The sequence below is a fragment of the Delphinus delphis genome, chromosome 13 (genome assembly GCF_949987515.2).
Source record: "Delphinus delphis chromosome 13, mDelDel1.2, whole genome shotgun sequence".
Taxonomy (NCBI): Eukaryota; Metazoa; Chordata; class Mammalia; order Artiodactyla; family Delphinidae; genus Delphinus; species Delphinus delphis.
This window is the reverse complement of record NC_082695.1, coordinates 39980028-40001957: the sequence shown is the minus strand read 5'-3', so window position 1 is coordinate 40001957 and position 21930 is coordinate 39980028. Positions and strand designations below refer to the sequence as shown.

The following is a 21930-nucleotide window of genomic DNA, read 5'->3' as shown; positions in this document are numbered from 1 at the left end:
TATGGGATGACAAGGGCCTCTTGCTCTCTGGCCTCCTGTTAGGTTTGACAATTGGGAGGAACTGGGAGGGAATCAGAGGGTGGGAGAAGAGTGAGCTCGGGGTATTTATTCTGCTGGTTCCCTCTGTGCCCAGGCGACAGGGTGCCGTCCTGACACTGAGAGTAGACGATGTTCATCTAACCCTAGTGGAGTGTACTGCTGCTCACCAATGCCCACACCCCTCTGCTTTGGCTCGATTACATCACCCAGCCTCCTGCATCTCCACGGGGCTCTACGACCAGTTCCTGCCCATGGAAGTGAGCTCTGTGGTTACGAGATTGTTCCTCCCTATGCTCTTTCTCTCTTCCCTCATCCGCTGACCAGGTGCAGGAGGTGCAGAGGAGGACCCTGAGGTCCTACAGGATGGCTGTGCCTCTACAGAGAAACAGCCTGGTTCCCTGGATAACTGTGTGGAGCTGATCCCACCTGCTGACCCACATTAGACCGTGACATGAGCAAAAAATTAACCTTTATGTGTTCGCCTCTGAGACTTGGGGATTATTTGTTATAAGAGCAGACTAATACCAGGATGGCTGTCCTCTTTTGCCTTTCATCTTCTCTGAATATGATTTGTCTTTAACCACCAAACTTCTAAGCTATACCTAATATTTCAGACAAGAACGACTCTTACGCCTATGACATTACTGGCTATAAAAGTTTACTTGAAGGAGTTCGAGGCAATGAATTTGATAAGCAAACAAGGTACCCAAAGCTGCTGTCTTGGCCCGTCAAAGCACTACTCACCCGCCGGGTGACGGTTGGATCTCTCTGTGCTTTGGAGATGAGGTGTCCAAGAAGAGTGTTGGTTCGGAGAAAACGCAGGCGGATGTTCGTTGCCTGGGTGAACTCCCTCAGGGTGTGAGAGAAAGTAAAATTTTTTGCGCCTGGACGACCATTTATCAAGGACACCACAACCTAAAAGAACCACACACACGTAGAGGGGGAAAAAAGTCCTTTTAGCAAAATTTAGCTGCAAGTAACTAAAAATAACTCACATGCCCCCGAACACTTACTTGGTTTCTTTGAGTCATTAGATGTTTCAAAACCTGGGCTTTCAGGTTTTATAAATCATTTCATTTACAAACCCTTTGTTCTATCACTGTCACTGTGGGGCTATACACACTATGAAATGTTCAAAGTATAACATTAAAATCTACAAATATAAAGAAACAATTTTTGTCAAGCTGCATCAACGAAACAAAGCTAAAGTAATCTAAAATCCCGAAAGAGGGTGGAAAAAGGAAGTCTTTGGATATAAAGTTGACAGTGAACAGGACAAAAAAAAGTCTATATAAAACCCAGGTTTAGGTTTTTTTTTTTTTTTTTGGCCACACCGTGCAGCATGCGAGATCTTAGTTCCCTGACCAGGGATCGAACCCGCACCCCCTGCAATGGAATCGCGAAGTCTTAACCACTGGACCGTCAGGGAAGTCCCCCAGGTTTTGTTTTAAAGCTTGAGGCGATGAAGTCCAAGTCCCAACCAGTTACTGAGACATGAAACACTGACCGATCACTGGAAGATACTAGATACAGCTGCTCAAGAAAGATCTCTCTACCTAAGGAGAACGAGACTGACACCCTTTAAAGAAGTTCATTTGAAACTCACTCCATGGGATGCTTCTCTGATTTTCCCCACTCTCTTTTCTCATCTTCCCTAACAACAGCCTGGCTGACTTCACAAGGACCACATGCAACCCCAATGAGACAGCAATTGTTTTCTCCCCTACAGATGATGCCCACCCTGCCAAAAAGGATCAGGGACTAGTTCTGCCACCAACCCCTCCTCTCCCCACTCTTAGGGGAGGTAATGTGCTTGTGAAGCAGTGGGAGGGTGCTTCACCACAATCACCAGTGACCCACTTTCTAAATAGTCCACCAGAAAAAAAGAGTTCAAGACCTGTGGGCCGTGAATCCAGAATCCTGAATTCCCAAGGAAAATTAGACCTCAAATAGAATGTGCAATGTCAATTATACCTCAATTTAAAAAAAAAAGATTTCCAACCCAACTCAATCTGGGAGTCTTCGACATGATTCCTTTCCATCTATGTTAGATTTCCTTGAAGGTGCAAGTTTCACAATTATGAAAAATGTGGCATCTTCATGTTCACTTCTGAGTCCTATCTCTCAAGGCCTCCCAAATCTACTTACCTCACCATTCTCCAATGGCACGATCCGGGAGTAATCAGTAGTACAAAGTACATCATCGTCTCGCGTGATCGCCCTATTTGCTTCCTGTCCAAACTGTTCCAAACAGTCTACTTTAGAATCTAGGAGGGAAACATGTTAGTACTGTAAAATAAAATATTATCATCTTGCTGTAAATCTCTTAAGAAATCTTATGTTTACTTAAGAATATACATGAAAAGGGAAAGGACAGAGAAGCATTTAAGATTTTTAGACGGAAGCTTAGAATGAAATTCTTAATTCACGAAAGAAAATACCAAGCCATTTCAGGCCACGTGACTTTCAACAGAAATGTCTGGAGATATGGTTCTAAATCCTCATTCCTCATTAGGCAAGTTTACCCTCTAAGGAGCATTCCTGGAAAAGCCAATGCCTTTGTAAGCCAAATTCCTGTCCACCTCAATTTGTCACAGGGTTCAGAGACCCAGACATTCTTCATTAGTGAAAAAGACAAGGTCAAGGTAAGTAATGTGAAAGGCAGGATCCATAAAGATGGAGCTTAGTTCCTAATTCTACATAAAAGGAAATGGACTGGGACTTCCCTGGTGGCGCAGTGGTTAAGACTCCATGGTCCCAATGCAGGGGGCCTGGGTTTGCTTCCTGGTCAGGGAACTAGATCCCACATGAATTGCCACAACTAAGAGCCCGCATGCCTCAACTAAGGAGCCCGCCTGCTGCAACTAAGACCCGGCACAACCAAATAAATAAATAAAATATTTTTAAAAATAGGGACTTCCCTGGTGGCGCAGTGGTTAAGAATCCGCCTGCCAATGCAGGGGACACAGGTTGGATCCCTGGTCCAGGAAAATCCCACGTGCCGCAGAGCAACTAAGCCCATACGCCACAACTACTGAGCTCTCGTGCCACAACTACTGAAGCCCGTGCGCTTAGAGCCCGTGCTCCACAACAGAAGCCACCAAAATGAGAAGCACACATACTGCAACAAAGAGTAGCCCCCGCTCGCAGCAACTAGAGAAAGCCCACATGCGGCAATGAAGACCCAACGCAGCTAAAAATAAATAAATACAATAAATAAAATTATATATATATATATATTAAAAAAAGGAAATGGACTGAAGCTATGGCCCAGTTATAGGTACACTGCTTCCCCCTAAATAGTAGCAAGAACCATTATCATAAGAGGTGTTTCAACCCCAGTTATACATGTGTATCCTTGGAATTCATGCAAGTGCGCTTGAGAAATAGGGATGTTCCAAGGGTAACCTAGAAACTTAAAATTGACCAGCCCCCGACTAGCCACACTGAGAGACTAATTTTCTACTTAAACCCACAGTCTTGATCTGCTGCCAATAATTCAAACCCCTCATAACATGGTAGGCTAGATTACTTACGAGCAAAATATTGCCAAGGTGAGTAGGTGCTTCCGAAGTCGACGGATCTTTCCAAGACCCAAAGATCAGGGCGAGGAGAATTTGCAAATTTGATTAAAATATAGGCCACCTGGAAAAGCTGATAAAGCAAAGGACACACAGTTACTCAAGTCGCCGCATCTGTCCACACCCTCCATCATCTCTATATGATGCTGGTTCCCAAGGCAACACATCTAGCCACACCTCTCCCAAGATCCAGATCCCATTTCTAACTGCCTCCTGGACACCTCTAATTGGACGCAGCCTCTCAAGCTTATCATGCTCAAAACCCAAATAACCATTTGTTCTCTTTCCACCGAATCTATCCATTAATCTTTGTCACATCTTAATCATTATACCCTTGAGTTTCAACCAGCCTACACAGCACCTTCAAGTCTGTACATTCAGAGAAGTCTGATGTCAAACAACAATCATCGTGGGCTAAGCTCTTCCAGGAGCAAGAGCCGGTAGTACAGCCCTGAGCGTCTCCCGTGAGTGACACAGCCCTGGTTCCAGATCTTGGAGAGCTCGCGGCTGCAGAACTGAGACCTGAGCGGCTGCTTGGTAGAGGGTAGCACCTCCTTCTCCTGTGCCATCTCCACGCACCCCCTCTTTTCCTGATTTCTCTCCCTTTTACTGATTTTCTTGTTCATCCTCATCACTCTTTGCCCATGGCCAGGACAATGCAAACGTATGGGAGACATGAAGCGCGGCTTTGGTCCAGTTTCTTCATCCTCCCACTCTTGAATCCCAGTATGCCTCCATGATGGACCCCAGGAGTCCCTGCAGTCCACTCCCACCCGCTTCCCTCAAAACTTATATCTGGCTTGACTTGTGAATCCTGAGAGTCTATATGCTTAGCAAAGTGCCTAGTATGAGTTCATTGTTCATGACAATGAACATGGGTGTTAAACAAATCTGCTAACATGTTAAGAACTGGGGATTCTCCCCACCACCCCCCCCACTCCCCAACCACAAGGAAGAGATTCCACAGTGACTTTCAGAAGAAGACTCTGCCACCTTATTAACTAGCCCAGTAGAGCCATTTGAACAATGAGCTCATCTAGTTAGAGAGAGAGGCAGTACTCAGACCCTGTGGGATCCTTTTAATTCTTAGGGAAAAAAAATGAGGGATTTTCATCTGTATATTTTTCACATACAATAGTATGGTAAGAGTCATATATATATATATATATATATATATATATATATATATATATTTTTTTTTTTTTTTTGCGGTACACGGGCCTCTCACTGCTGTGGCCTCTCCCGTTGCGGAGCACAGGCTCCGGATGCGCAGGCTCAGCAGCCATGGCTCACGGGCCCAGCCGCTCCACAGCATGTGGGATCTTCCCAGACTGGGGCACAAACCCGTGTCCCCTGCATCGGCAGGCGGACTCTCAACCACGGCACCACCAGGGAAGCCCCCATATATATTTTTTAAAGTCTCAGAGCTACTAGTTGATTGTGAATGTTCCCAACTCGACACTAGAAGCCAAAATCTCTAGGGCAATTGTTCTCAAATTTTAGTCTCAAGATACATTTACATTTTTAAAAATTATGGAGGACTTTCAAAAGCTTTTCCTTACATGGGCTATGTCTATTAATTAAGAAATGCCATATTAAAAATTAAGGCTGAGAAATTTTTCAAATACATCTTACTAATTCATTTAAAATAATAAAGCATTACATTTTAACATAAATACCATATTTTATGAAAAAAATACTGTATTTTCCAAAACATAAAAATTATAGTGAGAAGAGTGGCTTTGATTTACATTTTTAAAATCTCTTTCAATGTCTGCCTTCATAGAAAACAGCTGGATTCTCATAGCCACTTCTTCAGTTTGTTGTAATAACGTTGTTTGGTTTGAAGTATTTGAAGAAAATCTGGCCTCCCATAGATCTGTAATAGGAAAAAGGACCTAAGAGCTTGTGGACCTATTGAAAGGTCTTAGGAACCCCATGGGTTCTCAACCGCACTTTGAGAACCACTGATCTTGGTCACAGAGATTATCCTTTGCTCTAAGAAGCCCCTTTGCTTACTTCTCTGTGGAAGGAAGAATTGTCACACCAATTACTGAAAACCCTAAGTTCAGCCAGTTTTGTCTCAAACACTCTCTTTGATCTTGAAAAATCTGCTTCCCTGCGTTCAGATTAACACTCTCAGATTTTCTACCCATCCTTGGAAGAAAATGATCCAACCTCATGTAAAGTAGCAGGATACAAAATTAATGTACAAAAATCTCTGGCATTCCTATACACTAATGACAAAAAATTTGAAAGAGAAATTAAGGAAACACTCCCATTTACCATTGCAACAAAAAGAATAAAATACCTAGGAATAAACTTACCTAAGTAGACAAAAGACCTGTATGCAGAAAACTGTAAGACACTGATGAAAGAAATTAAAGATGATACAAACAGATGGAGAGATATACCATGTTCTTGGATTGGAAGAATCAACATTGTAAAAATGACTGTACTACCCAAGAAAATCTACAGAGTCAATGCATCCCTATCAAACTACCAATGGCATTTTTCACAGAACTAGAACAAAAAATTTCACAATTTGTATGGAAACACAAAAGGCCCCGAATAGCCAAAGCAATCTTGAGAACGAAAAATGGAGCTGGAGGAATCAGGCTCCCTGACTTCAGACTATACTACAAAGCTACAGCAATCAAGACAGTATGGTAGTGGCACAAAAACAGAAATATAGATAAATGGAACAGGATAGAAAGCCCAGAGATAAACCCACGCACATATGGTCACCTTATCTTTGATAAAGGAGGCAAGAATATACAATGGAGAAAAGACAGCCTCTTCAATAAGTGGGGACAGCTACATGTAAAAGAATGAAATTAGAACACTTCCTAACACCATACACAAAAATAAACTCAGAATGGATTAAAGATCTAAATGTAAGGCCAGACACTATAAAACTCTTAGAGGAAAACATAGGCAGAACACTCTATGACATAAATCAGAGCAAGATCCTTTTTGACCCACCTCCTAGACAAATGGAAGTAAAAACAAAAATAAACAAATGGGACCTAATGAAACTTAAAATCTTTTGCACAGCAAAGGAAACCATAAACAAGACAAAAAGACAACCTTCAGAATGGGAGAAAATATTTGCAAATGAAGCAACTGACAAAGGATTAATCTCCAAAATACACAAGCAGCTCATGCAGCTCAATAACAAAAAAACAAACAACCCAATCCAAAAATGGGCAGAAGACCTAAATAGACATTTCTCCAAAGAAGATATACAGATTGCCAACAAACACATGAAAGGATGCTCAACATCACTAATCATTAGAGAAATGCAAATCAAAACCACAATGAGGTATCACCTCACACCAGTCAGAATGGCCATCATCAAAAAATCTACAAACAATAAATGCTGGAGAGGGTGTGGAGAAAAGGGAACCCTCTTGCACTGTTGGTGGGAATGTAAATTGATACAGCCACTATGGAGAACAGTACGGAGGTTCGTTAAAAAACTAAAAATAGAACTACCATATGACCCAGCAACCACACTACTGGGCATATACCCTGAGAAAACCATAATTCAAAAAGAGTCATGTACCACAATGTTCATTGCAGCTCTATTTACAATAGACAGGACATGGAAGCAACCCAAGTGTCCATCGACAGATGAATGGAGAAAGAAGATGTGGCACATATATACAATGGAATATTACTCAGCCATAAAAGGAAACGAAATTGAGTTATTTGTAGTGAGGTGGATGGACCTAGAGTCTGTCAAACAGAGTGAAGTAATACAGAGTGAAGTAAGTCAGAAAGAGAAAAACAAATACGGTATGCTAACACATATATATGGAATCTAAAAAAAAAAAAAAAAAAAAAAAAACTTTCTGATGAACCTAGGGGCAGGACAGGAATAAAGACGCAGACATAGAGAATGGACTTGAGGACACAGGGAGGGGGAAGGGTAAGCTGGGACGAAGGGACGAAGTGAGAGAGTAGCATTGACATATATACACTACTAAATGTAAAATAGATAGCTAGTGGGAAGCAGCTGCATAGCACAGGGAGGTCTGCTCGGTGCTTTGTGACCATCTAGAGGGGTGGGATAGGGAGAGTGGGAGGGAGACGTGAGAGGGAGGGGAGATGGGGATATATGCATACGTATAGCTGATTCACTTTGTTATACAACAGAAACTAACACAACATTGTAAAGCAATTATACTCCAATAAAGATGCTAAAAAAAAAAAAGCTAGTTAGGAATTGTAAGGTACTCTGAAAACCATAAAGCAATACCTAAAGGAAGGAGAAATAATTTCCAGAATACATGTACCATTATTTCATAGTGAAGGAATTCATAGGAAATCCAAGAACTCCCAGTTTAGAAAATCAGAACAAATATATTTCCCTAAAGACTGCACATCTCTCTTAGACCACATCAAAATAAGACTGCTTTTAGATATGTAACAGAGAATACAAATGAAACATTTTTGGGCTTCCCTGGTGGTGCAGTGGTTGAGAGTCCGCCTGCCGATGCAGGGGACACGGGTTCGTGCCCCCGTCTGGGAAGATCCCACATTCCGCGGAGCGGCTGGGCCCGTGAGCCATGGCCGCTGAGCCTGCGCGTCCGGAGCCTGTGCTCCGCAACGGGAGAGGCCACAACAGTGAGAGGCCCACGTACCGCAAAAAAAAAAAACATTTTTGGATACAGGAATCATTTAAAACATTCTTAATCTCTTCCATCAAAATCCTATCATCATAGCATGTCCCCTAAAAACCCTATTTATTTAATAGCGTGTGACCTAATGGTTACTATGTTCTAGGTACTATGTCAAGCACCTCAGAAACATTCTCACAATGAAAGTGGGATTTTATTAAGCCCACTTTACAGATGAGGAATGTGTGACTTCGAGAGATGAAATAATGTGTCCACATCTTGCAGGTGTAAAAGTCCACCACCTTTGTATATTCCACTCCCTGATCATTAGCAATGCCACTGAACCTGACAGATACTTAACATTTAACCTGTTTCATCCTGGGGAAAATAACTGTCAAAGAAGTTCTAAACACCTTTATTTCCAAATATGCTAAAAGTCCATTACAGGGAGCCCAGAGGTAGGGAGCTATGTGACAATACATCTCGATGGTCATTTGAGCGCGTTGGTTTCTAAAGCTGCACTTTCTGCTAGTACAAATCCCCATACATGAAATAGCCTTGGTAGCTCAGAGGGCACCTCTCTTTGTTTTGTTTCATCCTGTCTGAGATAACACGTGATCCCTTTAAGGCAGCACATCAGTTAAAAATCCCACATCTAGCAGCAAGGGGAGGCATGCCATAGTGTGTCCCCTCTGCATGTTACGTCAACCTGCCACCCGGACCTAATTGAATAAGCTCTGGGATTCCACCAACTCATCTTCCAGCACCTACCAGACAGGACTTCCCACTCCAAGATGCTTCCCTCCCATTTTCGTCTTAGGAACTTGATTCTGAGATTCCTCAGCACAGGATTACGTGCCCTGACACTGGGAGGCTGCCTTTCATTCTCGCTGAGCCCACCTGCACTGACAGACCCCGTTTCTCTCTCCCTACCACTGTGGTGCACCTTGCAGTGGCTTCTTACCAAGCACCACAGCTCTGCTGCCAATCTCCCCTCGATGTATAGATTCAAAATGGTGCTGAGAGGCGGCCTCCAGAGCGGGTTCACAGGGGGTTCACGCATGTTAAACCAACAGGTATGGATTTATTCTCTTCTTCTTGATAATTTTAAATGCTGTGCCTTCTAAATGGCTCCTCTGCTAAACCCCTGTTATCGGTTACTTATGTTTGCTCTGTGATCACTCAACATACTTCAAAGCACGCCTGAGTGACCCTTGAGACGCATGGATGTAAATGAGGGCCCTTTACGAAACAAGAGAGCACCGGGCAGTGGAGTCACTAGAAGCAGAAAAGCAAAGGCCAAGCTGTGCATTTTCGGAGAAATAACGTTTGGGAGTTAAGGTAAGGAGGGAAAAGTGACCGAGAAGGATTGAGTTGTCATCCTCTCTCCACATGCTTCTGAAACAAGCTAAAGATGGCTTGACCTTTGCTGACGAGCATTTAGATGGAGGTACAAAGTAGCCTTTTAAATAATGTTTTAATGAAGCAGATAATAGTCATAAAAGGTGCAGCAAGAGGCACTTTGACTTCAAAAGCCTTCAGGGGGAGCAGGTGAGACAAGCCAGCCCTTTCTGTTCCTCATCATCGTCATGCTGAAGCCTCTGAGATTCCAGCTCCTACAGCCCAGCATCTATCTCATTCCATGGCCTTCCCAGATGCAGGTAGTAGCTGTTCAATAAAGGCCATGAATGAATGGATGAATATTAAAGTTGTGCAGTCACCACCGAGTTTGGGAAGCGGGCTCCAGTTAGCACCGTTGGGTGCCGTGCTCGGCAGTGGACTGCTAACGGCAGAGGAGAATCAACTCCTGGTGGCAAACCTTTGCTCTGCCACCCACCAGCCATGTGACTCTATCACTGAAGCATTTTGCGACTTTATTTCCTTGTGCATAAAATAATAACATAAAACAATCAAAAAAGATATTTAAGTACATAGGTGAGGGACGGTAGTATCCACTTCACAGAAATCTTACATCCTCCATCTAAAAGAGCACTTACTATGCTCTGTGGCATACATGTGTTTTCATGTGTCATTTCCACTAGACTGACATCTTTGTGTCTCAATCACTCCTGTTTCCTCAGAGTAGATGCTTAATAAATGTCATTGAATTGCAATGAAATTTAATAAATGGGACATGTGAAACTGCAAAATATTACGCACATGTATTTAAAGTCACATCCAAAATTAGCTTCTTACTCAACTAACCAGCACTCTCTCCTCCAAAAGAGTCTAAGTTATAATGTGAAATAAATCTATTATCATAGCCTTACAATTTGATAAACATACTGTTCCACAATGCAGTGTTTCCTGATTTGCTTCTTCCAACTTATTATTTGGCATAATTTTCAAACCTATAGGAAAGCTCAAAGAACAGTACAATGAATATCCCTACACTTTTCGCTTAGATTCACCAACTGTTAACATTTTGCCACGTTCGTACTTTCTCTCTCTCTCTGTCTACACAACACACACACACCTTTTTTTAACCTTTGAAAGCAAGTTTCAGACATCATTATGCTTCAACCCTAAATATTTCACCATGTACCTCCCAAGAACACGGACATTTCTTCTACATAAACTCAACATGTTGATGCCTAGGAACTTTTACCATTCATACAAAAATCTTACATAACACATTGTACATATTAGAATTACCCTGATTCTCTTAATACTGCCCATTGCATTTTTCCAATCCGGGATACAATCAAGGGTTCTATATAGCATTTACTTGCCAAGTCTCTTGTCTCCCTTAATCTAGAGCAGTCCTCCCACGATTTTTCTTTCCTGACATTGGCATCTTTCCATAACAGAATGTTCCCCCCATCTGAATGTGTTTGATTATTTTCTCACCATCTGATTCAGGGCAAACATTTTGGCAGGATTACTACCCATGGGACATCCTCTTCTCATGGCATCATGCCAGGGAGCACACGATGCCAGGTTGTCCTGTTATCAGTGTTGCTGTGTTTGATCACTTGCTTGAGAAGATGTACGCCAGATTTCCCCTTTACAAAGTTATCTTTCTACCTTTGTCATTAATAAGTAACCCATGGAGAGACATTTTGAAACACTTATTTTTATTAACTAAATTACAAACGTTCCTACTATCCATGTAAACATACAAATAAGAGTTAAGAAAAATAAGTCCCAAGATACAGAATCAAACAGTTATAGTTCCTTTAAGGCTGATGCCCATTTGAAAAACTTATCTAATGAGCTAATTTTATAAAAACTTTTAAAAATATTTATTATTTGGTTGCACTGGGTCTTAGTTGCAGGCTGCCTCCTTAGTTGTGGCATGCGAACTCTTAGTTGCAGCATGCATGTGGGATCTAGTTCCCTGACCAGGGATTGAACCCGGCCCCCCCCCCCACCCCGCATTGGGAGCGCAGAGTCTTAACCACTGCACCGCCAGGGAAGTCCCTATAGAAACTTTTTAATTGAGAAGGAACTATGCATGTCAAGTGGAATTAAACTCCATTTTAGTAAACTTGTGTGAAAACTTCTTATAAAATGAAGTACAATCCTCATTAAACGATCAAGGCCAGTGATGAAAATATGACTCAGCTGGCCTGAAAAAGGATCCTTTTAATCCTGGTGCGAAGAGCACATCGGCCAATGGCTTGGCGAGGGCACTCCTTTCTTTCGGGTTTATCATCACCCTGTCCTATAAAACCAGAACTTGGCACCATCGAAAAGAGAGTGCTTAGGAGGAAAGTCACCATGTCCTTCAGGTCCTCTTACTGCTTCCCAAAAGCGCCTGCTCACCGTTGAGGGAAGGTCGATCATTCCAGAAACTTACAGAAAGGGACTCAAGAGGTCCCAGGTCAATCTCTCACCCAGGGTAAGAACCTTCACGCTAGAATCTCCTTTTGAGAGGAAAGGAGACCCACTGCATTGCTAAGTTTGGGTCACTACACGTTTCCTCGCTGTCCTGGAAACTTTTCCTCATAATTCCCCCACCTACCCTTTGGGGTAGCACAGATTGCTACCATTTATCCCACATGACAGCCTGCCCAGAATTTAAATACCAACACCACATCTCCCTAGGTTCTTTTTAATGAACTAAGATGCAAGTCAGCAGGAGGCAAGGATTAGGGTAGGAACTGGAAAGGGGAAGAGAATTAAAGTACCTCACTTCCTCATTAAAAATAACTACAATAACCTGAGAAATAAAAATCCTGAACCAAAATCGAGTCTGAAGTGTTAAATCACTCCAATAACTTGGAAACCGACAAGCCCGCTAGTTTTTAATGGAAGATTTCAAGAAAAAAATCAAAAGACAAGGAGAAGGTGAAACATTTTCATCTGTATTTTATGACTGATGAATTCTTAACTCTGGAGGAAAAAAGAGATTGAAGACATATAGCATGGTTTTCGGTCCTTGTGGACGTTATTATTCCCCAAGTAAACTCAAAGGGCAGAGCTTGAAACTAACGTATGTTACTCAAGAGCATTTTACCCACAACTAACAATTTACCGATAGATTTGGTGGTGATTTTAAATAAGTTGAAGCCCATTGGAATCCAAGAACTGAGCTCAATTTCACAATGAAGTCCCAATATTTTATCCAACGCTTTACAGCTACACTCAACTGTCAGGGAATTTTTTTTTTGTCCAGAACCTGATTCTCCCTATAAAACTCACTTGCCCTCATTCACGCTTTTTTTTTTCTAATTTATAATAAAATTGGGTATGACATTTACTTCACTCACTGAACTGATAAACAGCCTAAGAATTTGTCTGACAAACTATACAGGACAAGGGAAATGATAATCTTGTTCTTCCAAGGCAAAGAGATTTAACTAACTCAACTTTCGTCACGAGCAAACCAAGTTATCTAATTCCTCCTTTAATCTATCTAAATTTTTTTAACTCAACAACTCCTAAAAAATATATTGATTTCTACAGGTGACTCACACTGTGATAAAGTTCAGCAAAGTATTGCTCAATGATGATTTACCCTAAATCAGATTCTAAATGATGTTATTTCTCATCATTTTTCATAAATGAGTCCACATCCTTCATAATGTTCCAGTCCTCCTCTTGGCCAATATCTTTCTCCCTAAAGGGTATTCTCATTTCTAGCCTGCACTGGTAATGGTCCTTTCCTAATTTCAGTCACATCTCTTCCTTTCTCCCTGGGACATCTTTCCTGAGATTTAGCATCCATGGCTAAATCTGAGTGTTACCTAAAGCTAAAATTTTCCTTTTGGCTGTGTTTCCATTGCTCTTATTAATGGCAGGGCACTTCGGAGACCTTTTTGACAATAGCTGTGCATATCTGTGAAGCATAAGGCTGGTCACTTAAATTGACTCAGCACGGTCATTTTTATTAGTCAGCTTTTTTTTTTGGAATGAGGTTTAGGCTGAAGTGTGGTTTCAAATCAGCTGGGCTATAGATTAAATATTCGTCTTAGAACTTGTCCTTTGGCCAAAAGCTGTCCTTACTTTCTGAACACTAAATCCCCTAGCGTGGCAGTTCTCCAAATGGATGGTATCACCATCTGGGGTATTTTATTGGTTGTCACAATAACAAACCCAAATAAGGAGAGAGACCATGCACCTGAAGAGGCATCAACCTCCACCCTGAAGAAGATCACTGCCAGTTCTGGGTGAGGAGGCTGGAGAAAGGGCCCTGCTGGAGGTTTTGTCTTTTGTAGGTTGGACTTCTGAGGATCCAAATGCCCTTCCCACCTTATGAATCCACCTTTAGAAGCTGAAAATGCCAGTTTTTCCAGCTCTCCTGGCAGGTAAGGCAGCACGGGTACCTGACCCAGGCTCAGTGAATTGGATGTCTCCTTCTGAGATTTTGCATCTAGAGCAAGTGATACAAAAAGGCAGGGACACTGAAGAATTGTTTCTAGAAGCAACAAATATGGCAGCCCCCTCTCGCTTCTGGGGACAGTGGTTGACCCCAGCAGGGACATACTGAGTCCAGGATCCGGGCTGACTGTGACATCACCATGCAGCAACCAGCATTCAGCCACAGCTCTGTCCTCGCAGAGGGACCTGTGACTCTGACTGTGCTGCCTCCTTTGCTTCTGCCCACTTCCTGAACCTGATTCTCTACGATCCTTAGATCCTCACCCACTACCACACGTCCTCTCCTTCCACTCTCAAAGGTGACTTTTTCTCTTTCACCAGTAAAATTAGAACTATCGAAAAGGAATTTGCCTGCCCATCCCAAATCCATGAGCACTTTTGCATCTGCACATCCTCCTCCCTTCCCTCTGGACCAACGGCACAGGAGCCTCCTCCCTCTGCGCTCTGGATCTCATTCCCCTCCTGCCTTCTCTTGGATCCTTCCCATCAGCTTTTATCTTAGGTATTTATTTTTTAATTAAAGTACAGTTGACTTACAATATTCTATTAGTTTCAGGTGTACAACATAATGATTCAATACTTTTATAGATTATATTCCTTATAAAGTTATTACAAAATATTGGCTATATTCCCTATGTTGCACCTTACACCTTTGATTGTTATTTATTTTATACCCAGTAGTTTGTACCTCTTAATCCCCTTTTCCTATCTTGCCCCTACCCCACCCCCTTCCCAACGGTAACCACTAGTTTATTCTCCGTATATGTGAATCTGCTTCTATTTAATTATATTTACTCGTTTCATTTTTCAGACTCCAACTGTTAGTGAAAACATATAGTATTTGTCTTTCTCTGTCTGACTTATCTCACTAAGCATAATATCCTCCAGCCATCAGCTTTCAACTGACTCTTTCATCCGAAGTCAAGAAAATTCCTCTCCCTCCATCCTCCTCTAGGTCCACCTACCTCCTTCTTCCCGCTGCAGCCACACTTCAGCAAAGGGTGGAGTGTCCCCCTTCCTCACCTCTCCTCTAGTGCACCCAGAGTTCAGTTCTCAGCCTTCTCTCACCTCACTCCACGCTATTTCCATCTTACACCACTGACTCCCGATTTATACCTGTAGCACAGACTTCGCACATAAGCTGCGGACCCAGCAGCCTAGTTAATCTCCACATGAGATACCTCACCACCACCTCAACTCAATGTGACCCAACTGAAGCCTCATCCTGGCCCTCTGGAGTCGCTGATTCCTGTGGAAACTGTAGGTCTCAATGCAGCTTGCCCCCCTTCAGGGAGATATCTGTGTTTGATGCTTCCTGGAACACTGTACGTTTCCTTTAAAACACCCATCCCAGGAGTAATTAAATAAATACTCCCGGCTCAAGTGCACCTGGTCTGTAAATACAGGATGTGAGCTTGATTATCCTGCCCACTCACGAACTGCAGCAGGAATACTCTGCTACAGGTAGCTGTAGGCCAGGCCAGGGCCCGCGCTTGGCCTGCATCAGGGTGACGCTGGTAGTCGGCCAAAGCCCTAAGGATTGCACTTACTCGGCGAAAAACGGGATGCTCAAAGTCACTTTCACTGTGATAAAAAGGTGCACCCCCAGCTGAACTCTCGGATCTGGACATGAGACGGCCTCCTGTGTGCCAAATGCTCCCACTTAATGCTCTGGCTCCCGCAAGGACCCCGGGCAGGCATCCTTCATAGCAGGGCGAATGGGAGGCCTGGGTGTGAAGGGTCAGAGTGGGGTGGGTGAGGGACAGTGGCTGGGCAGCGGAGAGCAGTGTGGCCAGGTTGACGGGCACCAGGAGAACTGGAGAGTCCTGTGCCTGGCTCAGAATCAGTGGGGAACCAGATGACCTTGGGTGAGTGAGCTGAACTTTGAGCCTCAGTTTCCTGAAATCCAGCTCCTCCGGGCAAGACACTGTTAGGAACTAGGGCAGGGAACTAGCCTGCCCCAGAGAGGATGAGAGGTGGAACACGAGCCAGGGAAGTGGGCAGGGCAGCCAGACAGATCGTCCACCGCAGGGGGGTTAAACGGAAGAACTGGGCTAATCAGCTCCAGGCTCGCCTGGTGGGCAGGGGCGCAGCACACACCCGCTCTGCCCACTGGCGGAGAAGGGGACTGACGTGGGAAAAACACCTTAAGTGCCAGCAGGAACCATCCCACTAAAAGCAATCTGGCCACCTCGCCAGGAATGAGGTCTGGATCTGAAGATGGTAGACGGGGCTGAGCGGCCAGGCTCCGGAAAGGAGAGTCTGGAGATGCAGGGTGTGTGGAGCCCCAAAGTTCCATCATCCAAATGCCACACAATGGCCTGCCCACCCCCTCACTTCCTGGGGGGTCCACTTCTGCCCCTTCCCCACTCTCTTACTCCCTGGTCTTTCTTCCCCAGTCCGGGGTCCCTTTTCTCCCCATACCCCAGAAGCTATACAGAGTGGGGAGGATTATACCATAAGGTTTATACCACCCGTCTCGCAAATGTGGAATACGACACTATTATAACAACACTAGGGACTAAGCGGGTTTTAAGGCATAGCTTAGAGCTCCTTATTTATAAATTTTTCTGGGGAAAAAAAATGCAAAATAAGTTCTAAATATCTGATGTAACTTTTGGTGCACCTCATTTACACCCATATATGACTCCCCCAGGCAATATTCTATTAAATAAAATCAAAGTGAAAGACAATCTAACTAATGACCCTACAAATACCAACCACGTAGTGGTGAGAATCAAGGAAATAGATACACAGACAGCATCAATGAACCTTCATAACATGAACATAACATGGCCAGTGTTGGGGCCAGAATGTCTCGTTCCAGGCTCTGAGCTGTGCAATACGGGCGATTCCCTTCATCTTTTTAGGCCTTGGTACCCTCATGTGTAAAAAGGAATAATAACAGTACTTAAAGTGGGAGTGTTTGAAAGGGCCCAATAAAAGGCATCCCTCTTCCCTATCTGGCTCAGAACCAATTGAGAAGTAAGACAAAGGAAGAAGGGCAATGGGGACAAAATATCGCCTTTATTTCTGGTGAAGCTTATATTGGAGGACACAGGTTGTGTCTGCTAACAGTGACCGCCAGGTGAGATGTCCCAGGCCGGTGGCCCATGTGTCTCAGGCAGGAGAAGCAGAGAAGGGCATATGCCTGCCTCTGGACACCTGCTCTCAAGGGACAGGACAGAGCCGTGCATGACCAGCTCCTGATTCACACTCACCACCCAGAAGAGGGGCCAGATAGAGGCTGGCAGCGTGACCCAGGTGGAGGGAGGAATGTCGGTGACCACGCCCCACAGAGGGCTGGTGTGAGGTGTAAAAGAGCCGATGCCCGCATTGCACTCAGCGCAGAGCCCGGCACATGTGAGGACCTAACCCGTGGAAGTGAGCGCATCTTAAGGGCACAAGTGAGCTTCAGATTAAGTAGCAAAGATGTCAGAACAGATGCTTGCGAAGGGCCATGGAACAGGAGTGGGAATTGAGGATGACGGGGGAGATAGAAGAATAAAGCACGAGAGGGGCACAGTTCATAACACGCTGTGTGCTCATCTCCAAGTGGGGACCATATCTCTAAAATCCTCCAACAACTGCTTCCCAAGGAGATAAGACAATACAAACCTAAATGGAACATCAGCCTTTAGTCATCACGAAATATATATTGCCTCCTGTCCTGGTCAAGTGACTTAGCGAAAATCCCAAGGAACCATGCGAAATGTCCACGAGCACCTTGCGCCCTGGTTCCAGGCTGGCAGCAGGAGTGGCCTCTTGCTCGGGAGGCGGGGAGATGCCCTGACCGGGGTGATCCTTATAAATGCAGACGCCAGCGTGCACAGGCACCCGGGAAGGAATTGTTTTCTTGTGGTTTGGGCCGCCAGTAATGGAGAGGGATTTTTTCTCTTCATTCCCATTGGCTAAGACACGTGGGTCCCTTCACTGCCAGACTTGCAAGGAAAGAAAGCTGATTCCACTTGAACTGCAATTCAACTAATGGGCCCCAGGGAATAAATCCACCCCCAAATCCGGGAAAACATTCCGAGCTTGAAACTGTCCGTTTGGATGGCTCGATCCCGCTCCTGCCTTACAGCTCCATGACCTTGTAATCTCTGGCACCTTCCTTTCTCGGTGTTCCTCTCAGGGTGGCAAGACCTTTCCATGAGCCAAGCCTGTGACTGGTCACTTCTTGAAACTGCTGGTGTGGGTGGGAGGGCACAAAGGCCTGAGGATGGGCACGTGGGATTATCTCATCAACAGAATCGAAGTTTCCGTTCAGGGACTTCTAAAAGGAAATCCTTGCTTTTTTTCTCCCCCATTCCAGGAAATCAATGAGGGAAGCTCTGTGCACCCGCCTTTTGCTTTACAGTTAAGGACTTGAAAATGCTTAGAGAGTCACAGTCATTAGAATGGAGCCCGGTCCATTGGAGTGGGCTGGTTGCGTTGCAGTGGCAACACCAAAATCTCAGTGGTTCAAAACTACACATCTGTTTGCATCTCGTCCGTGTGCCATGTCTCTTGAGGGTGGACCCTGCTCCATGTCCTCCCCACACAGGGACACAAACCAATGGAGTCCGTATGTCTGGAACGCCACTGAGGCAGGAAGGGAATGTGGTATGTCATGACCAAGGCTGGTCCTGCCGCCAAACTTTCCTTCAAAGACACGGGCAGGTGCAGCCCTGGCTTGAGCCTGAAAGAAGAACTGGGGGGCTTCCCTGGTGGCGCTGTGGTTGAGAGTCCGCCTGCTGATGCAGGGGACACGGGTTCGTGCCCCGGTCCAGGAAGATCCCACATGCCGCGGAGCGGCTGGGCCCATGAGCCATGGCCGCTGAGCCTGCGCGTCCGGAGCCTGTGCTCCGCAACGAGAGAGGCCACAACAGTGAGAGGCCCGCGTACTGCAAAAAAAATAAAAAAAGAACTGGGAATCCTGCTCAGCCAGGAACGCAGAGGTGCTGACGCTGAGAGGACCCTGGTTCAGGTCAATTTGGCCCTGCTGTTCCTGCTAAGTCGGAAATTAATGGTGGTGGAGGTTGAGATTTCAAAGGGGTTGGGTTCTTTCTTTTATCACCCAGGCTACCTACACTGGCCATAAAGGATGACAGTGGCTGAGAGAAGACAAGATCAATTCTGGACATTCGGCCAAACTAGGGGCAAAATGTCACTGCTGCACCCTCAGACTTAGGTGTGCATTAGAAGCACCTGGGGCTGTGTCACAGTGAAGATTCCCAGGCTACAATTCGAGACCTTCCAGTTAAGTAGGTCTGCAGTGAGGCCTAGAAGCAAGGCCAGCTGTACAATTTGCAGAGCTCAGAGCAAAATGAAAACACAGGGGTCCTTGGTTAAAGGCAGGAAAAAAGTGCTTTCAAAGGTACTAAAATGTGCTTTTTCCTTTCTTCCACAGTTCCTCTCTTGACCCATCATGGTAACTTTTATTTGCTATTTAATGTTGCACTCCCTTGGGCAAGGGTGAATGCAGACCCGCACAGGGACCACTCTGCCACTGGCTGTGCACACGCCAGGATCCCCTCCTGACCACTGCTGGGTGGACGTGACGCACCGTGCCCTGGTCAAGGGCGAGGTCAATCTCCCCTTCCCTCCCCTTCTCATGGGCCCACCACCCAACTCACACAGACAGACGATCCCCAAGGGATTGGAACCTCCACACTGGGATGAGCTTGGTACCTGGATGCAGGATGGACAAGAGGCTCATCCCTGTCAAGTCGCCCATTGCTCTGCTAGCTTGGGATGGAGATAGCTCCGCCCTGCCCCTCCTCCTCACGGTATGCATGCAGCCAGCCTTCCCTGCAGCTGCTCCCAGACCCCAGCCACAGGGTGGCAGGGTGGGGTCGGGGAAGAAGAGGACTGGAGGAATCGAGGCACCAGGACTTGGGGGAGCAGGTGGCCTAGAACCTGTCTGGGAGGCTGGATGTCCCATGAGCCAGCATACACTCCGTGATAGACTGGACTTCACTTACAAAACACAAACTCAAACATAAAGTAATTAAGGATTTCAAGACGGCATTAAGCCCCAAGCTTGGGTCCCCTTTCTTAGCACAGGGATTCAAGGACCAACTCTGAGAAGCACTGACTTAAAGACAGACCGACCCAGTCGAAGCAGGTAATCAAGACAGGTCCCAGCACCCAGGAGAGGGACAAAAGGGTTGCAACTCTGAGAGCTGGTGCCGCTCCAGGCAGGAAGTCTCCCCGTGTTCTAGAATTAGATCTCAGGGTCCCAGCCACAGACTACACGCGCTCACATGACTGATGAAAGAGAAGAAGACTCTCAAGATCCAGACATCATCGTGATGAACTCGTAGGGTAACCAGCCATTCTGGTTTGCCTGGGACTGTCCTGGTTTTAGTAACAAAAATCCTGCATCCCAGAAAAGCCCTTAGTCTCCAGCAAAGTGGGACGGCTGGTCACGTTATGACCAGGCCTAGTACTGACCCAACGAACTCCTTTTTATTTTTGAAAGACCAGTGGAAAGGCTGCTGCCTTGTGAAATCTTCCCCACACCCCCCCAAGCAGAGGTCGTAGCTCGCTCCATGGTGGTTACACTTCTCAGGGTGCACGCTGATTCTGCATTCGTGCATTTGACTCCCCAAGAAGCACGTGAAATCCCAGAATTTTATGTGAATATACCGGAGGGAACCTGTCATAAATGCCGGGGAAGGAGAAGAGAGGTGGAGAGGACCCCATTGCTAAGGTGTGACGTGGGGACCTGATGTTAGTGGGGCCCCAGGACAGCTCAAGGCCAACCAAGTGCGGTCCCCGAGCTCCTCCGCTTTGCTCGCTGGCCTGCGGCTCAGTCCACAACCTGAAGCTCTGTCTGCTGGGATTAGTGCCCCAAGATTGAGGAAATGCAGGGCCACAAAACAGGAAAACGGAGCAGGAGGCTGCAGTCACAGGAAGAAGAGGGAGAGGTGACACCTGTGAGAAGGATTCGTCAAGTCGAATTATTACAATAATAGTAAGGAGGAGGGAGAGAAAAACTAGCATTTGTTGAGGATTTATGACGTGCCGCGTACTAATGCCTCTGTGTTTCAGTAGCCTTTACAATAACCCTAGTGTTTTGGTACTAATATTCTCTCTACTTCATAGATGCAGAAACTAAAGTTTGCAGAAGACGCGGAACGTGTTTACGGTCACAGAGAGTCGGTGACAAAGCCAGGACTCAGACCCACGTCTGATTCCAAAGCCCAGGCTGCTATGCAGTTAGCTGTGCAGGCAGCCACAGGGCCAGCCGGGGCCAAAGGAGGAGTGCGGGCCTTTCTTCAAGGAGTCATTCCTCCCTGGTTGTCCTGCAGAGACAGAAGTTGCTGCCCAGCCTGATTTTCTGACCCTGTGTGTACCGTGCCCAAGAAAGCCAGCAACAGGAGGAGCACGAACAGTTACCTGGCTGTGAGGATGTCTGCCCCCGTCTCCAGGTCTGTGTGTCCCTAGCATAGTGTCTGTTATCACTGGCGATGGGAGGCTTTGCCCCCCCCCGCCCCACCCCGGACCTCATCTTCTCCACTGCCCGCCCTGCTTCTGGCTCAGCCTACGCCCTGCTCTTCACTCCCCAGGGAGGCCGGCTGACGAGCAGAGAGTCCTTCCGGCCCCTCCCTGCTCAGAGTGTGGCCCCCAGGCCAGGAGCCAGGCATCACCGGGAGCATCTCAGAAATGCAGAATCTAGAGGCACGCCTGCAACCTCTGAGTCAGACCTGTCATTTGAAGAGATGATTCAGATGTACGCTCAAGTCGAGAGGCACTGGCCCAGCCCACAAAATACATCCTTTTTTCCATCAGGCGCACATTGCCAGCGCTGTTCTCTCTCCTGTGGAAACCCAGTCTCACGTGAGTTTTAAGTCAATGTATTACCTCTCCCA

The 21930-nt window shown here is 45.6% G+C and overlaps 1 protein-coding gene across 1 annotated transcript in view; it reads right to left on the bottom strand.

Annotated features, from left to right (window-relative positions):
• LAMA3 (laminin subunit alpha 3) overlaps positions 1-21930 on the bottom strand; it is a 241905-nt gene that overhangs the window by 184329 nt on the left and 35646 nt on the right. Inside the window, exons 3-5 of the mRNA XM_060028799.1 lie at positions 3576-3693; positions 2188-2306; positions 784-954 (exon numbers count right to left, since the gene is read on the bottom strand). Coding sequence (XP_059884782.1) covers positions 784-954; positions 2188-2306; positions 3576-3693 — 408 coding nt within the window. The remainder of the gene's footprint in view (positions 1-783; positions 955-2187; positions 2307-3575; positions 3694-21930) is intronic.